The sequence below is a fragment of the Balaenoptera ricei genome, chromosome 7 (genome assembly GCF_028023285.1).
Source record: "Balaenoptera ricei isolate mBalRic1 chromosome 7, mBalRic1.hap2, whole genome shotgun sequence".
NCBI lineage: Eukaryota > Metazoa > Chordata > Mammalia > Artiodactyla > Balaenopteridae > Balaenoptera > Balaenoptera ricei.
This window is the reverse complement of record NC_082645.1, coordinates 18,431,716-18,451,059: the sequence shown is the minus strand read 5'-3', so window position 1 is coordinate 18,451,059 and position 19,344 is coordinate 18,431,716. Positions and strand designations below refer to the sequence as shown.

General features: G+C 40.3%; 1 protein-coding gene across 8 annotated transcripts in view; it reads left to right on the top strand.

Annotated features, from left to right (window-relative positions):
- Nucleotides 1-19,344, top strand: part of OCA2 (OCA2 melanosomal transmembrane protein) — a 298,538-nt gene that overhangs the window by 14,594 nt on the left and 264,600 nt on the right. For 2 of the 8 annotated variants that reach the window (XM_059927745.1, XM_059927740.1), the window contains exon 2: nucleotides 7,208-7,477. In XM_059927745.1, coding sequence (XP_059783728.1) covers nucleotides 7,230-7,477 — 248 coding nt within the window. In that variant the 5' untranslated portion in view covers nucleotides 7,208-7,229. Of the gene's footprint in view, nucleotides 1-6,181; nucleotides 6,240-7,183; nucleotides 7,478-19,344 lie in introns of all 8 variants that reach the window. The other 6 variants (XM_059927747.1, XM_059927741.1, XM_059927744.1 and 3 more) reach the window with 5 other exon arrangements.

Here is a 19,344-nt window from a genome sequence, read left to right as displayed (position 1 = left end):
GATTCTTTTTTCCTTATTCACTCTATGGTAGTTATTTCCACTATTTTATCTTCCAGGTCACTTATCTGTTCTTCTGGCTCAGTTATTCTGCTACTGATTCCTTCTAGAGAATTTTTAATTTCATTTATTGTGTTGTTCATCGTTTGTTTGCTCTTTAGTTCTTCTAGGTCCTTGTTAAACCTTTCTTGTATTTTCTCCATTCTATTTCCACGATTTTGGATCATGTTTACTATCATTACTCTGAATTCTTTTTCAGGTAAACTGCCTATTTTTTCTTCATTTCTTTGGTCTGCTGGGTTTTTACCTTGCTCCTTCATCTGCTGTATATTTCTCTGTCTTCCCATTTTGCTTAACTTACTGTGTTTGGAGGTCTCCTTTTTGCAAGCTGCAGGTTTGTAGTTCCTCTTGTTTTTGGTGCCTGCCCCCAGTGGGTAAGGTTGGTTCAGTGGGTTGTGTAGGCTTCCTGGTGGAGGGAACTGGTGCCTGTGTTCTGGTGGATGAGGCTGGATCTTGTCTTTCTGGTGGTCAGGACCACGTTGGGTGGTGTTTTTTGGGCTGTCTGTGAAATTAGTATGGTTTTAGGCAGCCTCTCTGCTAATGGGTGTGGTCATGTTCCTGTCTTGCTAGTTGTTTGCCATGGGGCTTGCTGGCTGTTGGGTGGAGCTGGGTCTTAGCACTGAGACAGAGATCTCTGGGAGAGCTCTCACCAATTGATATTATGTGGGGCTGGGAAGTCTCTGGTGGTCCAATGTCCTGGACTCGGCTCTCCCACCTCAGAGGCTCAGGCCTGACACCAGGCTGGAGCACCAAGATCCTATAAGCCACACAGCTCAGAAGAAAAGGGTAAAAAAAGAAAGAAAAAATAAATTAAAATGAAAAAATAAAAAAATAATTTTTAAAAAAGTAATAAAAAAAGAAGAAGAGAGCAACCAAACCAATAAACAAATCCACCAATGATAACAAGTGCTAAAAACTATACTAAGATAAACGTAAAAATCAGTAACAAGTCTGTTGCAGACAGCAAACCCCAAGTCTACAGTTGCTCCCAATGTCCATTGCATCAATTTTGGGTTCATTCATTGTCTATTCAGGTATTTCACAGATGCAGGGCACCTCAAGTTGATTGTGGGGATTTAATCTGCTGCTCCTGAGGCTGCTTGGAGAAATTTCCCTTTCTCTTCTTTGTTTGCACAGCTCCTGGGGTTCAGCTTTGGTTTTGGCCCCACCTCTGAGTGTAGGTTGCCCTCAGGCTTCTGTTCCCACCCAGAAAGGATGGGGTTAAAGTAGTGGCTGATTAGGGGGCTCTGGCTCACTCATGCTGGGGTGGGGAGGGGTATGGTATTTATAATTGGAATGCAGGGCAAGCCTGTGGTGGCAGAGGCTGGCGTGATGTTGCAACAGCCTGAGGCGCACTGTATGTTCTCCTGGGGAACTTGTCCCTTGATCATGGGACCCTGGCAGTGGCGGCTGCACAGGCTCCCAGGAGGGGAGGTGTGGATAGTGACCTGGGCTTGTACACAGGCTTCTTGGTGGTTGCAGCAGCAGCCTTAGCATTTCATGCCTGTCTCTGGTGTCCGCGCTGATAGCTGCAGCTCATGCCCATCTCTGGAGCTCGTTTAGGCAATGCTCTGAATCCCCTCTCGTTGCTCACCCCAAAATAATGGTCTCTTGCCTCTTCAGCAGCTCCAGACTTTTTCCCGGAATCCCACCCGCCAGGCCGTGGCGCACTAGCCCCCTTCAGGCTGTGTTCACGCAGCCAACCCCAGTCCTCTCCCTGGGATCCGACCTCTGAATCCAGAGCCTCAGCTCCCAGCCCCCACCTGCCCTGGAGGGTGAGCAGACAAGCCTCTCTGGCTGGTGAGTGCTGGTCGGCACCGATCCTCTGTGCGGGAATCTCTCTGCTTTGCCCTCTGCACTCCTATTGCCGTGCTCTCCTCTGTGGCTCTGAATCTTCCCCCCTCCCACCCCCGTCTCCTCCAGTGAAGGGGCTTCCTAGTGTGTGGAAACTTTTCCTCCTTCACAGCTCCCTCCCAGAGGTGCAGGTCCCATCCCTATTCTTTTGTCTGTTTTTTCTTTTTTCTTTTGCCCTACCCAGGTACGTGGGGATTTTCTTGCCTTTTGGGAAGTCTGAGGTCTTCTGCCAGCGTTCAGTAGGTGTTCTGTAGGAGTTGTTGCACATGTAGATGTATTTCTGATGTATTTGTGGGGAGGAAGGTGATCTCCCTGTCTTACTCCTCCATCATCTTGACGGTCCCATGTCCCTCTCCATTCTTTATCTCACCAATTTGTGACAAATTGTCTTAAATATTTCCTCTGCATACATTGATAACCATATCAGAGAGTGTTACAATATTTGCTTCAAAAATCAAACATATTGTAGAAAATGCCAAAAGACAGAGAAAATGTATTGTATTTGCTCTTATTTTTCCATTTGCATTATTATTTTCACCTTCCTGATGCTCCAAAATTTCTTCTCTTAATCTTTCTTTTTTGTTTAGAGAACTTTCTTTGGCCATTCTTTTAGGATAGGTCTGCTGGCAACAAATTCTCTCAGTTTTCTTTCATCTAGGGTCCTGATTTCCCCTACATTCCTGAAGGATATTTTCACTAGATAAAGGATTTGGGGTTGACAGTTCTTCCTTTCATTACTTGAAAAATATGGTGCCACTTCTGGCCTCCATGGTTTCTGTTATTTGAATTTTTTCCCCCTGTACGTACATCTTCATTTTTCTCTTGATGGTTTCAAGACTTTTTCTTTGTCTTTAGTTTTCAAAAGTTTGACTACAGTATATCTTGGTGTAGGTTTCTTTTGGTTTATCTTCTTTGGGTTTTACTAAGCTTCTTCAATGTGTAGATATATGTGTTTTGTCCAATTTGGGGAGTTTTCAGCCATTATTTCTTCAAACACTTTTTCAGCTACATAGTATTTCTCTTCTCCTTCTGGGATTCTCATTACATGAAGATTATATCTTTTGTTATAGTCCCACAGGTCTCTGAGGGTCTGTTAATTTTTTTCCACTTTTGTTTTTATTAGGTAATTTCTATTGTTCTAACTCCCAGTTCATTAGTTCTTTTCTGTTTCCTCCATTTTGCTGTTGAGCCATCTATTGAATTTTTAGTTTTGCTATTGTGTTTTTCAGTTCCATTTGGTTCTTCTTTGCTGAGACTTTCTAGTTTTTCATTTGTTCCAAGTGTCTCTGTTATTGCCTGTTGAACCATTTTCATTTTGGCTGTCTTAAAACTCTTTGTCAGATAATTCCAACATCCCTGTTGCCTTAGTGTTGTCATCTATTTTCTTTCAAGTTGATATTTCCTTGGTTATCACTCTAACAGGGGATTTTGATTGAAACTTGCACATTTCAAGTATTATGAGGCTCTAATACCTATTTAAACTTTCTGTTTAGCTGGTTTCCTCTGACACCACTCCAGCAGAAGGGCCTAGTACTGCCTCATTGCTGTCAGGTGCGATTAGAAATCCAAGTTCCCCACTTGGCCTCAGTTGCTATCATGGTAGGGAAGGATTCCTTGTTATTTCTGGGGGGTGGTGTGGGAGATCTGGCTCCCTACTGGGCCTCTGCTGATACCTTCCTGGATGGGAGGGATAAGGTCACCTCATTACTGCTCCTCATGTGGCCTCCAGGGACACAGTTGTGATGTGGCCTCACTACTGCAGTGGTGTACTTGGCCTGCTCTGACACCTCACCAAGGAGGTGTTTCTCTTACTGCAAGGTGGGGCTGAAGTTCAGGTTCCCCACTCTTGGTCACCACCTACCTGGTAGGGGGTGTGCATAAGGAGGAAGTTGGACTCCGTAGCACCCAGCAGAGATGAACGTCCCAGCTCCTTATTTTCCTTCTCTGACCGCCCCAGTGGGAATGGGGGACCGGGCCCCTTATTATAGCCTGGTGAGGCTGGGAGTTTAGGCTCACCACTTGGCCTTTGCTGTCTGGGTAAATTTGGGTCTACAGTGTTTGGCTGCAGTAGAGTAGTGTCTAAAAGTTTTCTATCCTACTAGGCTGCCACATTCATATTCCTTTGGCTAGAGAGGGCAGGCCTTTCTTGGGGCTTTTTTGGTCTATATCTGTTGGTGTTTCCAGGTTGCTGACATCTTCAGCACCCTGTCTGGGATATATGAGACATGATAAAAATCCAAGGACACAGCCTCACTGCTGTGTCATTTCTTGGGTCCCTAACTTGTTTGCCGCCTTCTGTACAGCTTTCAGAGTCTTCTTATGGTTGTTTTATATAAAATGTCAGGTTTTTCATCGTACTTAGCAGGAAGAAGCGGGAATAGTAATTTTACTCTATGTTCCTGGGAGCACAAGTCCTGAGATGTAATTTTTTAGTGTTGATAGTATGGTTGCATGCTAGCCTGAATGATTTAGGAGAGAAGGAGGAAAAAATGTAACGAAGCGGTCTGAACAGGTCAGAGTGGGTGGTCTCCATTGTACCCAGTAGGGCTGCAGGCAAGCGTGTCCTTGGAAGGCTGGGTACTTCGGCCTCTGGTTAGCTTCTCAGCATGTCTACCTCCCATGTAACCAGCTTCTGTGGTTATGTACTCAGAACAGCTTCCATTTCCTTCTTGGACCCTGGCTGATTCCTTCAGTGAAGGAAGGAAGAGGCAAAGTCAGTAGCTGAGACTAGAAAGGAGGGAAGATGTATAGGGATTTAAGGAGGGAGGTGGAGGAGAGCAGGGGTGAAAATTGACTTGGGAGATGCAGTAGGATTGCTGGGCAGTGCTGGGGCCAACGGAGAGCCCTGCCTGTGGAGGCCAGGTGAGACCAGCAGCAGCACCCAGGGTTCTCCATGGCCACATTCAGCCACTCAAGTGGTGGCTCAGAGTGGGCAAGTCAGGTTTGGGGTCTTGCCACGTGGCAGATAGACTCCAGGGTGGCCCCTATGATCCCCACTGTCTGGTGTTCACACTCTTGTGTGATGATCCCCTGCCCTTGAGTGAGAGTGGGACCTTTAACTGGCTTCCAACCAATAGAATATGGCAAGGGTGATGGATGGGATGTTACTCTTTGACGGCTACATTACATGAAATTCTTCCTTGTTAGTTGACTCGCTCTGGAGACTCTTGCTGTTCCTTGATGAAGTGAACAGACATGTTGGGGTCCACATGGCAAAGAGCTGCAGGAAGCCTGTAGGAAGTGAGGGTGGCCTCCAGCCGACAACCAGCAAGCAGCTGGGTCCTCAGTCCTGCAGTCACTAGGAAGTGAATTCTGCCAGCACTGAGTGATCTTGGAAGCTGATTCCCAGCCCAATGACACTTGAGAGCCTAATCAGAAGACCTACCTAAGCCTGCCCCAGCGACTCCTGAGCCACTGAAACTCTGAGATTATAAATGTGTATTATTTTAAGCTACTTATTTTGTGGTAATTTATTATGCAATAATAGAAGACTCATATATCAGGTGAACTTGACAGAATGTAAGAGGAGGCAAGTAAAAGGAGTGTGTTTGCTTTACCACAGAATCTCAACTGGGAAAGGGGAGTGAGGACGTGTTTGCTGACATGGGAGCAGGCAAGTGCTGGAGAGGCACTCACAAAACTTAGAGCCCAGGGTGTAGATGGTGAAGCCAAAAAATAACAGCAAGTGTAGTAGTGGGTGGGAGGGATGGGGAGAGAGAGAGAGAGACCATAAGCTGGGGCCCAAATCTTCGAAGAATGAAGGTGGGACATGGCCAGGAAGACAGTAGTCAGTGTAGTAAATGTTGGGTGGTGTATTCCAATGGCAGCTGGAGTACATTAGGGAGGGGAGAAGATGGCAGTGGAGAGCTCAGAGGATAACTCTGTTAAAGGGAGAGAGTGGGACCCAGTGTGTGATGAAAATGTGAGGCCTCTTGTTCAAAGAGCAGGAAAAAGTGCCGTTACAATATAAAAGATTTTCTTTTCTTCCACAGTCTCTTGACTTGTCATGGTGTTTTAAATTGCTATTCTAAGTAAAGAAAAATTAAAAATTTAAATTATTAGCATAAATTCTATTGTTCATCTTTATGTTGTGCAACATCAGTTCAAAATACAAATATGAGAGCATTTAACTTGTAGGTGGAGTCACGGAAGTCACACAAGTTGTTTTCAATGTGTAGTTCAAATGTGCATATGGAGTTTATTCTTACCGGGTAATGGAAACATTGCGTGAAACTAACTCTAATATTTTTGTTTTGTCTTTTGATACAAGTACATTCTATCAACACTCTCTGCCGTCTGCTTACTGATGAGTAAGTCATCTTTTCAATGTAAGTGATGGGTTAAAGTAGGGAAATCAGAGCAATAAGAAAATAGTAGGAATTCCTTGGTCATTCGGGTTTCTTCAAAAGCTGTTGCCTTTCTGTATTTAAAGTAAATTCTTGTTCCATCAGAAAGTGTGGGCTTTTGGGCTGTGAGCACACCCCGTCCCCACTTACTCAGTTGTAGACATAACTCACTGACCTTGTACCTGCTTGGACTCCCACACATCCTGGGTCCTCCAGAATTTTTGATCATGGGGCATTGCGAGCCTCTGTGAATTGGGTGACAAGGAGTGGTGGACCCATGAATTGTACTCACTTCACCCAACTGTAAACAAATAAAATGGTAATGGGTTAAAACATAATCCCAAAAGCAGGACACCATAACCTTGCAAGTATAGTGATTTTTCTCATTTTTGTAATAGGTATTATTATTTTCTCATTGCAAGAGTATTAATTTTCTAGATGCAAAAGTCGTTAAAGCTGTAGCCTAGACAAAGACAAAGGAGAAAGCCTGAATCATCTGTACCTCCGCCACACAAAGGTAGCCATATTTTAGAGGCTGTGTCTTTTTGGTTTTCTGTTCTATGTATATTCTATGTATTTATTTATTTCAACAGATATATACCAGTGTATCAATGGTGTTTACCATATTTTAAACATTTCCCAATGTCAGTATCCCTAGAGGATGTTTATGTTTGCATAGTATTTCCTACTATGCACATATCACAATTTACCCAACTAATGCTCTGTTGTTGAATAGTTAGGTCACTGCTAGTGTGAAATGTGCTAAAATATTCATTCTTGGAGATGAACATACACTTTTTTCCATATGATATTAGATGCTGAAACATGGGAAGCGCCTTGTTATAAGAAGTGTTTCTACTGTACCATTCAGTAGTATGAATTCCCCAAGATAAAAGTGATATTCACAGTTTGCTTTTTATCAACAGTGGTTTCTTTCTGGCTGACTCTAGTGAGAAGAGTGGCAACAGAAACATGCACCTAGAGAACAAAGATGGCAGGCTGACCTCTGGTGTGCTGGAGATGGAGATACATCAGACATCTGCTCCTATGAGTGCTGGCCTGGGAGGGCCGGGGCTGGTGGGACTCAACACCAGCAACCATAGGCCACAGCAGGGAGACAGCAAGGCAGACTCCCTGAACCCCTACCCCAGTGGGGCAGCTGGGCAGAGCTGCTGGGCTCCTGTGGACCAGGATTTTGGCTCATTCTTCGCGGAGTGGAGGTGAGTTTAAAACAATTTTATCTTGTGAATGTGGAATTCACAAATACTGGATTTCCTTGAGCATAGTTCTCTCACATTTTTTGTGGGAAAAATGTCCAGATATTCTGCAAGAATCTTTCCAGCATTAAATCACTTTCCTGGCCTGTTTTGAATGAATGCTACTTCTGAAATGCGGCTAATGTAAATCGAAAAGATAATAAAAATAGAAATCAGATCAGTTACATCACCTGTGTACAAACTGGTTAGTAAGTATTTTCTTAGAGCTATTAAAATCAGGGTATAGGTAACACAGAAAGCAGGAAGGAAGAGTGTGTTAAGTTATCTAGTGGCATGCAACAAACTCCAAAATTCAGCATCTTAAAACAACACATGTTTATTTTCTCACAGTTTTGTGAGTCAGGAATCTGGGCATGGCTTAGCTGGATCCTCTGCTCAGGGTCTTTTACAGGCTGAGAACAAGTGGTCAGCTGGGGCTGACCACGGTTCAGGTGGGCAGGGTCTGCTTCCAAACTCGTCTGTGTGATTGTTGGCTGGGCTCAGTTCCCCCTGGGCAGATAGACTGAGGTTCTCAGTCCCTTGCCAGGAGGCCTGCTCCATCAGGGCAACCATGAGAGACAGTTCTTTGTAACCTAATCACAGAAGTAACTCCCCATCACTTTTGCTGTGTGGGCCCATACTGAAGGGGATGGGATCACACAAGGGTGTGAACACCTGGAGTGGATCACTGGGGGCATGTCAGAGGCTGCCTGCCACAAAGGTAGAGGAGAGGAGGAGAGAAAAATTGTGCAAGGCTAAATGGACCAAAAAGATGACTGGTGTTATCTATAGAAAACTATGTATGGAGCCCTCGTAGGTTATCTATATCTTCTCATTGTTTACAATTGATCTGAAAACTGATGACAATACGAATGATTCTCATCCCAAGAAATAAATTTGAAGTGTGTCTGATGGAATGAATTGTCCAGTTTTACACTGATTTTTCAATTCAGTTCAACATTTCTAATTGCCCATATATGTATGGTTTCTTTCTCTTGTTGGTTTCCTGTAATTAATGAGTTAAATAAAATATTTGATATGTGTTCATGTCACATGTATATGGCAGTCATGATTTTATCTTCTTTTTTTACTTACAGTTTTATTGAGATATAATTGACACATAACACTGTACAGGTTAAAGGTGTACAGCATGATAATTTGACTTACATACATCATGAAATGATTACCACAATAAGTTTAGTGAACATCTGTCATCTCATATAGATACAACATTAAAGAAATAGAAAAAAATTGTTTTCCTTGTGATGAGAGCTCTTAGGATTGGCTCTCAACAACTTTCATATACGACATGCAGCAGTGTTAACTATAGTCATTGTGTTGTATATTACATCCCTAGCACTTATTTATCTTGTAACTGGAAGTTCATACCTTTTGACTATCTTCATCCAATTCCCCCTCCCCAAGCCCCTGACTCTGGTAACCACAAATCTGATCTTTTCTGAGTTTGTTTATTTTTTGAAGTATAGTTGACCTACTATACCATGTTAGTTCCTCATCCACAACATAGTGATTCAATATTTCTATATATTTCAAAATGATCACAAGTCTAGTTATGATCTGTCACCATACAAAGATATTACTTAGTTATTGACTGTATTCCCCATGCTGTACATTTAATACTGTGACTCATTTATTTTGTAAGTGGAAGTTGTGCCTCTTAATCTCTCTCACCTGTTTCTCTCTTCTCTCCACACCCCTCCTTCTGGCAACTACCAGTTTGTTTTATCTGTGACTCTTTTTCTGTTTAGTTATATTTGTTCATTTGTTTTGTTTTTTAGACTCCACATATAAGTGAAATCGTACAGTATTTGTCTTTCTCTGTCTGACTTATTTCACTTAGCATAATACCCTCTAGGTCCATCCATGTTGCTGCAATTGGCAGTACTTCATTCTTTTTTATGGCTGAGTAATAGTCCATTGTATGTATATGTGTGTTTATATATATATACACCACATCTTCTGTTTTCAGTCACCTATTTTTGGGCACTTAGGTTGCTTCCATATCTTGACTATTGTAACTAATGCTGCAATGAACATAGGAGTGCATATATCTTTTCAAATTAGTGTTTTCATTTTTTCCAGATATATTCCCAGGAGTGGAATTGCATTATATAGTAGTTCTATTTTTAGTTTTTAAAGGAGCCTCCATACTGTTTTCCATAGTGTCTGCATCATTTTACATTCCCACCAACAGTGTATGAGGGTTCCCTTTTCTCTACATCCTTGCCAAGATTTGTTATTTATAGACTTTTTGACGATAGCCATTCTGACAGGTCTGAGGTGACATCTCATTGTGGTTTTGATTTGCATTTCCCTGATGATGAGTGAGGCTGAGAATCTTTTCATGTGTCTATTGACCATCTATATGTCTTATTTGTAAAATTATCTATTCAGGTACTCTGCCCATGTTTTTAATTGGTTGTTTTTTGTTTTTTGGGTTTTTTTGTTGTTGAGCTGTATGAGTTCTTTCTATATTTTGGATATTAACCCCTTATTTTGATATACCATTTGCAAATATCTTCTCCCATTAAGTAGGTGGACTTTTTGTTTTGCTGATAGATTCCTTCACTGTGCAAAAGGTTTTTAGTTTGATGTGTACATTTTTTTTTTTTTGCTTTTGTTTCCCTTCTCTGAGGAGACATATCCCCCAAAATATTGGTAAGACGGATGTCAAAGAGCATACTGCCTATGTTTTCTTCTAGAAGTTTTATGATTTTGTGTCTTACATTTAGCCTTTAATTCATTTTGAATTTGTTTTTGTATATGTTGTGAGAAAGTAGTCTAGTTTGATTCTTTTGCAGGTAGCTGTCCAGTTTTCCCAATACTATTTATTGAAGAGCCTATCTTTTCCCCGTTGTATATTCTTGACCCTTTTGTCATAGATTAATTGCACATGTAAGTGTGGGTTCATTCTGGGCTATCTCTTCTGTTTCATTGAGCTATGTATCTTTTTTGTGTGTGCCAGTACCATGCTGTTTTGATTGCTGTAGGTTTGTAGTATAGTTTGAAAGCAGGCAGTGTGATACCTACAGTTTTGCTCTTTTTAAAGATTGTTTTGGCTATTTGGAGTCTTTTATGTTTCCATACATATTTTAGAATTATTCGTTCAAGTTCTATGAAAAATACTATTGGTATTTTGATAGGGATTGCACTGAATCTGTAGATTGCTTTGGGTAGTATGGTCATTTTAACAATATTAATTCTTCCAATCCCTGAGCACAATATACCTTTCCATTTGTTTTTGTCACCTTGAATATCTTTCATCAACATCTTATAGTTTTACCTTCTTGTTTAGAGTTATTCCTAGATATTTTATACTTTTTGATGCAATTGTAAATGGAATTGTTTTCTTACTTTCTCTTTCTGATAGTTTGTTGTTAGTATAAAGAAATGAACAGATTTCTATATATTAATTTTATATCCTGCAACTTTACCAAATTCATTGACGAGTTCGAGTAGTTTTTTGGTGGTGTATTTAGGATTTTCTATGTATTGTATCATGTCATCTGCAGTGACAGTTTTCCTTCTTCCTTTCCAACTTGGATTTCTTTTATTTCTTTTTCTTGTCTGATTGCTGTAGCTATGACTTCCAATATTTTGCTGAATAAAAGAGGCTAGAGTGGACATCCTTATCTTGTTCCTGATCTTAGAGGAAATGCTCTCAGCTTTTCACCATTGAGTATGATGTTAATGGTGGGCTTGTCATATGTGGCCTTTATTATGTTGATGTATGTTCCCTCTATACTCACTTTTTTCAGAGTTTTTTTATCATGAATAGATGTTGAATTTTGTCAAAAGCTTTTTCTGCATCTATCAAGGTGATAATATAATTTTTATTCTACAATTTGTTAATGTGGTATATCACTTTGATTTGTGGATAATGGGCCATCCTTGCACCCCTGGGATAAAACTTATTTGATCATCATGTATGATCCTTTTAATGTATTGTTGAATTTGTTTTGTAATATTCTGTTGAGGATTTTTACATCTATGTTCATCAGTGATACTGGCTTGTAATTTTCTTTGTTTAAAAAAAGAAGCTATCTTTGTCTAGTTTTGGTATTAGGGTGATGCTGGCCTTGTAGAAAGAGTTCAGAAGTGTTCCTTCCTCTGCAGTTTTTAAGAATGGTTTGAGAAGGATAGATGTTGATGCTTCTTTAAATGTTTGGTAGAATTGATGCATGAAGTCATCTGGCCATGGACCATTGTTTGTTGGGAGTTTTTAAAAATTGCTAATTCAGTTTCGTTACTGATAATTTATCTGTTCATATTTTTTATTTCTTCCTGATTCAGTCTTTCGAGGTTGTACATTTATAGGAATTTGTCCATTTCTTCCAGGTTGCCCATTTCATTGTTTGTAGCAATCTCTTATGATCTTTTGTATTTCTGTAACTTCTTCTTTTTCATTTCTGATTTTATTGATTTGTGCCCTCTCTCTTTTTTTCTTGATGAGTTTGGCTAAAGGTTTATCAATCTATATATATATATACATGCTTATTTTAAGTTACTGATCTCTTAAGTTTGAATGCTTTTTAACAACCCTGAATTTTTACTCCCTCTCAATATTTACTGTTTTTGACATCAGATTTTACATCCTTTTGTTTTGTGTACCCCTTAACTACTTACTGCAGACATAGATGATTCGACTGCTTTTGTAAATTCCTACTATCTTTATAAGTGGTTGATCTACTACCTTAACTGTATACTTGCCTTTGCCAATAAGATTTTTCCTTTGGTAATTTTTATATTTCTAGTTGTGGCCTTTTCTTTTTTGCTTAGAGAAGTCCCTTAAAGGTGGTTTGCTGGTACTAAACTCTTTTAGATTTTGCTTGTCTGTAAATCTTTTGATCTCTCCATCAAATATGAATGAAAGCCTTGCCAGGTAGAGTATACTTGGTTGTAGGTTTTTCCCTTTCATCACTTTGAATATATCAAGTCACTCCCTTCTGGACTGCAGAGTTTCTGCTGAAAAATCAGCTGATAGCCTTATGGGAGTTTCCTCATACATTACTAGCTTTTTTCCCTTGCTGTTTTTATTACTCTCTCCTTATCTTTAATTTTTGTAATTTTAATTATAATGTATCTTGGTGTAGATCTCTTTGGGTTGATCTTATTTGGAACTATCTGTGCTTCCTGGACCTGGATGTCTGTTTCCTTTCCCAGGTTAGAAATGTTTTCAGCAGTTATGTCTTCAAATAAGTTCTCTGCCCCTTTCTCTTTCCTTCTTCTTCTGGGACCCCTATAATGTGAATGTTTGTTAGTATGCTTGATGTTGTCCCAGAAGTCTCTTAAACTGTTCCATTAAAAAAATTTTCTTTTTTCTTTTTTCTATTCAGCTTGCATGATTCTCATTACTTTTCCAGTTCACTGATCTGTTCCTCTGTCTCATCTAATCTGCTGCAAAACTCCTTCTGGTGTATATTTTATTTAAGTTATTGTATCCTTCAGCTTTGTTTGGTTTTTCTTTATATTTTCTAAGTTTTTGGTAAGCTTCTCACTGTGTTTATCCATTCTTCTGAATTTGTTGAGCATCTTTATGGTCATTTCCATGGAAACTCTATCAGGTAGATTGTTTATCTCCACTTTGCTTTGTTCTTCTGGTGTTTTATTTTATTCCATCATTTGGAACATGTTCCTCTGTCACCTCATTTTACCTAATTCTCTATTTTTATTTCTATGCATTAGGTAGAATGGTTACATTTTTGTATCTTGGAGAAGTGGCCTTATGGAGGAAATGTTCTATATGTCTCAGCAGGGCACTCCCCTCTGGTCAACAGAGTTAACTACTCTAGGGGTGCCCCCTATGTGGGCTGTGTGGGTCCTTCTGTTGTGATGGGCTGACTACTGTGGGTGGTCTGGTGGAGTGGCTGGCCCCTGGTCCGGCTGGTTGCCAGGCCCTGCCTTTTGCAAAGGATTCTGGCAGCTGATGGGTGGGGCTGTGTCACAAGGTGGCTGGCTGCAGAACCCAAATGGTTGCAGGGCTAGTGCTGCAAACTCTGCTGCTCCTACTGCTGCCACAGCCACAGCCAAAGTTGAAGCAAATGGAGGGTCAGAGGAGCCAGATGAAGATATGGGAGTTGGTCTCTTTGACTAATCACCAAAAAGCAACCAACTCAGCCAGCTTGATTTGTGAAACAAGAAAATAGAGGCTTACTTCTCTTAAAAAAAAAAAAAAGGTCAAGGGTCCTGGATCTAGTGTCAGCCTATTGGTGGGCTGGGCTGGGCCTGGGGGGCTCCTGGAGCTGGTGTCATCCTGCTGGTGGGTGGGGCTTATGGCGGGGGGGCGTTTCCCAGGGCTGGTGCCAGACTGCTGGTGGGTATACCAGGGTGCTGGGGTCTCTGGCTTCAGGACCCTGGGGGTCCCAGAGTTGGTGTCAGTCTGCTGGTTGGCCAAGCTGGATCCTGGGATCTCTGGCTACAGAGCCCAGGAGGTTCTGGAGCTGGTGTCAGCTCTTTGGTAGGTGGGTCCAAATCCTGGTGTGGCTAGCTGAGGGGCCCAAGCTGTTCCAAAGCTGGTGTCGGCTTATTGGTGGGCAGGGACAGGGCCCTGGGCATTCTGGGGTAAGTGCTGCTCTTACTTTTTTTGTGGAGCTGCTTACCAATGTCTCTGGCTCTAAGACCTGGGTGTCCTGGAGCTGGTGTTGGCCTGCTGGTGAGTGGGGCTGGGTCCCAACACTCCACAGTGGTCTTGGGGCTAGTGCTGGTATACTGATGGGTGGGTCCATGTTCTGTGCCCTCTGGTGGGTGGGGCTGTGTCCTTGGGTGGCTGGAAGGTCCTAAGGCAGTGGGCCTGCTGGTGGGTGGGGATGTGTCCCCACCCAGCTGGTTGCTTGGCCTGAGGTGTCCCAGTACTGGTATCAGTAGGCTGGTGGGTGAGACTGGGTCCTGGTGCTTATAATCTGGAAGGAGGATTCCAAAGTGATGCTCGCCAACACCAATGTCCTCACGGTAGAGTGAGCTCCCCAAAAGCTCTTCCACCCACATCTATGTCCCCAGGGTGAGCTCCAGTTACCTCCTTCCTCTCCAGGAGGCTCTCCAAGATCTGCACGTCTGTCTGACACAGGCTCCTTTCAAATTACTGCTTCTGCCCTGGATCCTGGAGCATGTGAGATTTTGTGCATGCCCTTTAAGAGTGGAGACTCTATTTTCCACAGCTCTCTGACTCTCCTGAAGGTAAGCCCCACTGGCCTTCTGGGGGCTCATCTTCCTTGTGCAGCTGGGGGCCTGATGTGGGGCTCAAACCTCTTGTTCTTTTGGGGGGAACCACTGCAATTGTAATTATCCTCCATTTCTGGTTGCCCACTCAGGGGATACTGCATCTCCACCCCTCCTATCCATCTTGTGGTTGCTTTTTCATATCTTTAGTTGTAGAAGATCTTTTATGCCTTCAATTCTTTCTTACTGATAGTTGCTCTGTAAATTGTTATAATTTTGGTGTTTCCGTGGGAGGAGGTGAGCTCAGAGTTTTCCTACTATGCCATCCTCCCCAGCTCTGATTTTGCTCTCTTTTAACAATAATCCTATAACAGAGGGAATAAACAACAAAAAATAGAGAAAGCAGACTTCATTCTGGTGGCACCCTGACCCTTATGTTTGGGATTCTGAGCCTTCTCTTGTAGCTGCAGCCCTGGAATTCTGCAGGATACTTCTTGATGCTGCTTTCCCCCTGTCCTCACTGAGGAATTCCACCCCTTTGCTACTTGAGGCCTCTAAGAGAGAGGAATAAATTGTTTATACATTTTAAATGACATAGAACAAACAAAACTGCCAAGTTAAAGGTGAATGAATTTTTCTAATATGCTAGTTTTCTTCATAGAAAAAGTAAACAATGTTTCACACAGCCTCCCCCATTTCTTCACTCCCTTTCTCATTCCCTTATCTAAATATAGCATGGTTTTGAATCTCAAATCCCAGAAAACTTTGAATGAATGCTCCTTTTATTATAAAATAGCACATAAGATCTGATATGGATTAAATATAGTATATTGTCAGACTGAATTGTCTGACATGACCAATTCATCTGTCATGAATTGATTATTGTTTTTACCATTACCAAGCCAAAGTAAATTGTTAAAAATTTGGAAATTGAAGGGGAAAAATGATTTTACAACAATTATTACTATCTACTGGCATTTACCTGTATTCCCTTCTGAGCTTCTCCCATATGTAATATGTATTTTTACATTTTTGTGCTCATAGTAAATAGTAAATGTCATTTTATATTTCTTTTATGTAATTGTATATTATAAATACTATCAGTGTTGTTACATATTGTCCAAAGCTGTTATTTTATATATATGTATTTCATTGAAATATAGTTGTTTTATAGTATTGTGTTAGTTTCAGGGGTACAACTTAGAGATTCAATATCTTTACAGATTATATTCCATTATAGATTATTACAAATAATGGATAATTGGTATAATACCCTGTGCTATACAGGAGTAGTTTGTAGCTGCACCATTTTATATTCCCACCAACAGTGTACAAGGATTCTCCACATCCTGGCCAACATTTGTTATTTGTAGACTTTTTGATGACAGCCATTCTGGCAGGTGTGAGGTGATATCTCATTGTGGTTTTAATTTGCATTTCTCTAATAGTTAGTGATATTGAGTTTCTTTTCATGTGCGTGTTAGCTATCTGTATGTCTTCTTTGGAAAAATGTCTATTTAAGTCTTCTGCCAATTTTTTGATTGGATTGTTTGGGTTTTTTTAATATTGAGTTGTACGAGCTGTTTGTGTATTTTGGATATTAATCCCTTGTTAGTTCCATCATTTGTAAATATTTTCTCCCATTCTGTAGGTTGTCTTTTCATTTTGTTGTGCAAAAGCTTTTAAGTTTGATTAGGTCCTATTTATTTTTGTTTTTATTAATTAATTTATTTTTGGCTTGGGAGACTGATTTAAGAAAATATTACTACGATTTATGTCTGAAAATGTTTTGCCTATGTTCTCTTCTAGGAGTTTTATGGTGTCTTGTCTTACATTTAGGTCTTTAAACCATTTTAAGTTCATTTTTATATATGGTGTGAGGGAGTGCTCTAATTTCATTGTTTCACATGTGGCTGTCCAGTTTTCCCAGCATCACTTGTTGAAGAGACTGTCTTTTCTCCACTGTATATTCTTGCCTCCTTTGTCATAAATTGACTGTAGGTGAGTAGGTTTATCTCTGGGGCTTCTAGTCTGTTCCATTGATCTATGTGTCTGTTTTTGTGCCAATATTACACTGTTTTGATTACTGTAGTTTTGTAGTATAGTTTGAAGTCTGGTAGGGTTATACCTCCAATTTGTTCTTTTTTCTCAAGATTGCTTTGGCAACTTGGGGCCTTTTGTGGTTCCATATAAATTTTAGAATTATTCTAATTCTGTGAAAAATATCATGGGTATTTTGATAGGGATTGTATTAAGTCTGTAGGTTGCTTTCAGTAGTATGACCATTTTAATAATATTAATTCTTCCAATCCAAGAGCACAGAATATCTTTCAATTTCTTTGAACCACCTTCAATTTCCTTCATCAATTTTTATAGTTTTCATTATATAGGTCTTTCACCTCCCTTAGTTAAGTTTATTCCTAAGTTTCTTTTTAGATGAGATTTTTAACAAGGTATTTTTTTTTTTACTTTCTCTTCCTGATATTTCATTATTAGTGTTTAAAAATGCAATAGATTTCTGTATATTAATCTTGTATCCTGCAAACTTGATGAATTCCATTATTAGGTCTAATAGTTTTGGGGTGTAAACTTTAGAGTTCTCTAAATAAAATATCATGTCATCTGCAAATAGTGACGGTTTTACCTGTCTCCTTCTAATTTGGATACCTTTTATTTCTTTTTCTTTTCTGATTGCTGTGGCTAGGACTTCCAATACTATGTTAAATGGAAGCATTTTTGTCTTTTTCCTGAATTTAGCAGGAAGGCATTTGGCTTTTCACCATTGAGCATTAGGCTGAATGTGGGTTTGTCGTAAGTGGCCTTTATTGTGTTGAGATGTGTTACGTTTATACCCACTTTGATGAGTGGGTTTTTTAAAAAACATCTTTATTGAGGTATAATTGCTTTACATTGTTGTGTTAGTTGCAGATGTATAACAAAGTGAATCAGCTATGCGTATACATATATCCCCATATCCCCTACCTCTTGCGTCTCCCTCCCTCCCACCCTCCCTAGCCTACCCCTCTAGGTGGTCACAAAGCACTGAGTTGATCTCCCTGTACTCTGCAGCTGCTTCCCACTAGCTATCTATTTTACGTTTGGTAGTGTATATATGCCCATGCCACTCTCTCAGTTCATCCCAGCTTACACTTCCCGCTCCCCATGTCCTCACATCCATTCTCTACATCTGCATCTTTATTCCTGTCCTGCCCCTAGGTTCTAAAGAACCATTCTTTTTTTTTTTTTTTAGATTCCATATGTATGTGTTAGCATACTGTATTTGTTTTTCTCTTTCTGACTTACTTCACTCTGTATGATAGACTCTAGGTCCATCCACCTCACTACAAATAATGCAATTTCGTTTCTTTTTATGGCTGAGTCATATTCCATTGTATATATGTGCCACATCTTCTTTATCCATTCATCTGTTGATGGACACTTAGGTTGCTTCCATGTCCTGGCTATTGTAAATAGAGCTGCAATGAACATTGTGGTACATGACACTTTTTGAATTATGGTATTCTCAGGGTATATGCCCAGTAGTGGGATTGCTGGGTCATATGGTAGTTCTATTTTTAGTTTATTAAGGAACATCCATACTGTTATCCATAGTGGCTGTATCAATTTATATCCCAACCAACAGTGCAAGAGGGTTCCCTTTTCTCCACACCCTCTCCAGCATTTATTGTTTGTAGATTTTTTGATGATGTCCATTCTGACCAGTGTGAGGTGATACCTCATTGTGGTTTTTGTTTGCATTTCTCTAATGATTAGTGATGTTGAGCATCCTTTCATGTGTTTGTTGGCAATCTGTATATCTTCTTTGAAGAAATGTCTATTTAGGTCTTCTGCCCATTTTTGGATTGGGTTGCTTGTTTTTTTGATAATGAGCTGCATGAGCTGCTTGTATATTTTGGAGATTAATCCTTTGTCAGTTGCTTCATTTGCAAATATTTTCTCCCATTCTGAGGGTGGTCTTTTGGTCTTGTTTATGGTTTCCTTGGCTGTGCAAAAGCTTTTAAGTTTCATTAGGTCCCATTTGTTTCTTTTTGTTTTTATTTCCATTTCTATAGGAGCTGGGTCAAAAAGGATCTTGCTGTGATTTATGTCATAGAGTGTTCTGCCTATGTTTTCCTCTAAGAGTTTGATAGTGTCTGGCCTTACATTTAGGTCTTTAATCCATTTTGAGTTTATTTTTGTGTATGGTGTTAGGGAGTGTTCTAATTTCATACTTTTACATGTAGCTGTCCAGTTTTCCCAGCACCACTTATTGAAGAGGCTGTCTTTTCTCCACTGTATATGCTTGCCTCCTTTATCAAGGATAAGGTGACCATATGTGCGTGGGTTTATCTCTGGGCTTTCTATCCTGTTCCATTGATCTATATTTCTGTTTTTGTGCCAGTACCATACTGTCTTGATTACTGTAGGTTTGTAGTATAGTCTAAAGTCAGGGAGCCTGATTCCTCCACCTCCGTTTTTCTTTCTGAAGATTGCTTTGGCTATTCGGGGTCTTTTGTGTTTCCATGCAAATTGTGAAATTTTTTGTTCTAGTTCTGTGAAAATGCCATTGGTAGTTTGATAGGGATTGCATTGAATCTGTAGATTGCTTTGGGCAGTATAGTATTTTCACAATGTTGATACTTCCAATCTAAGAA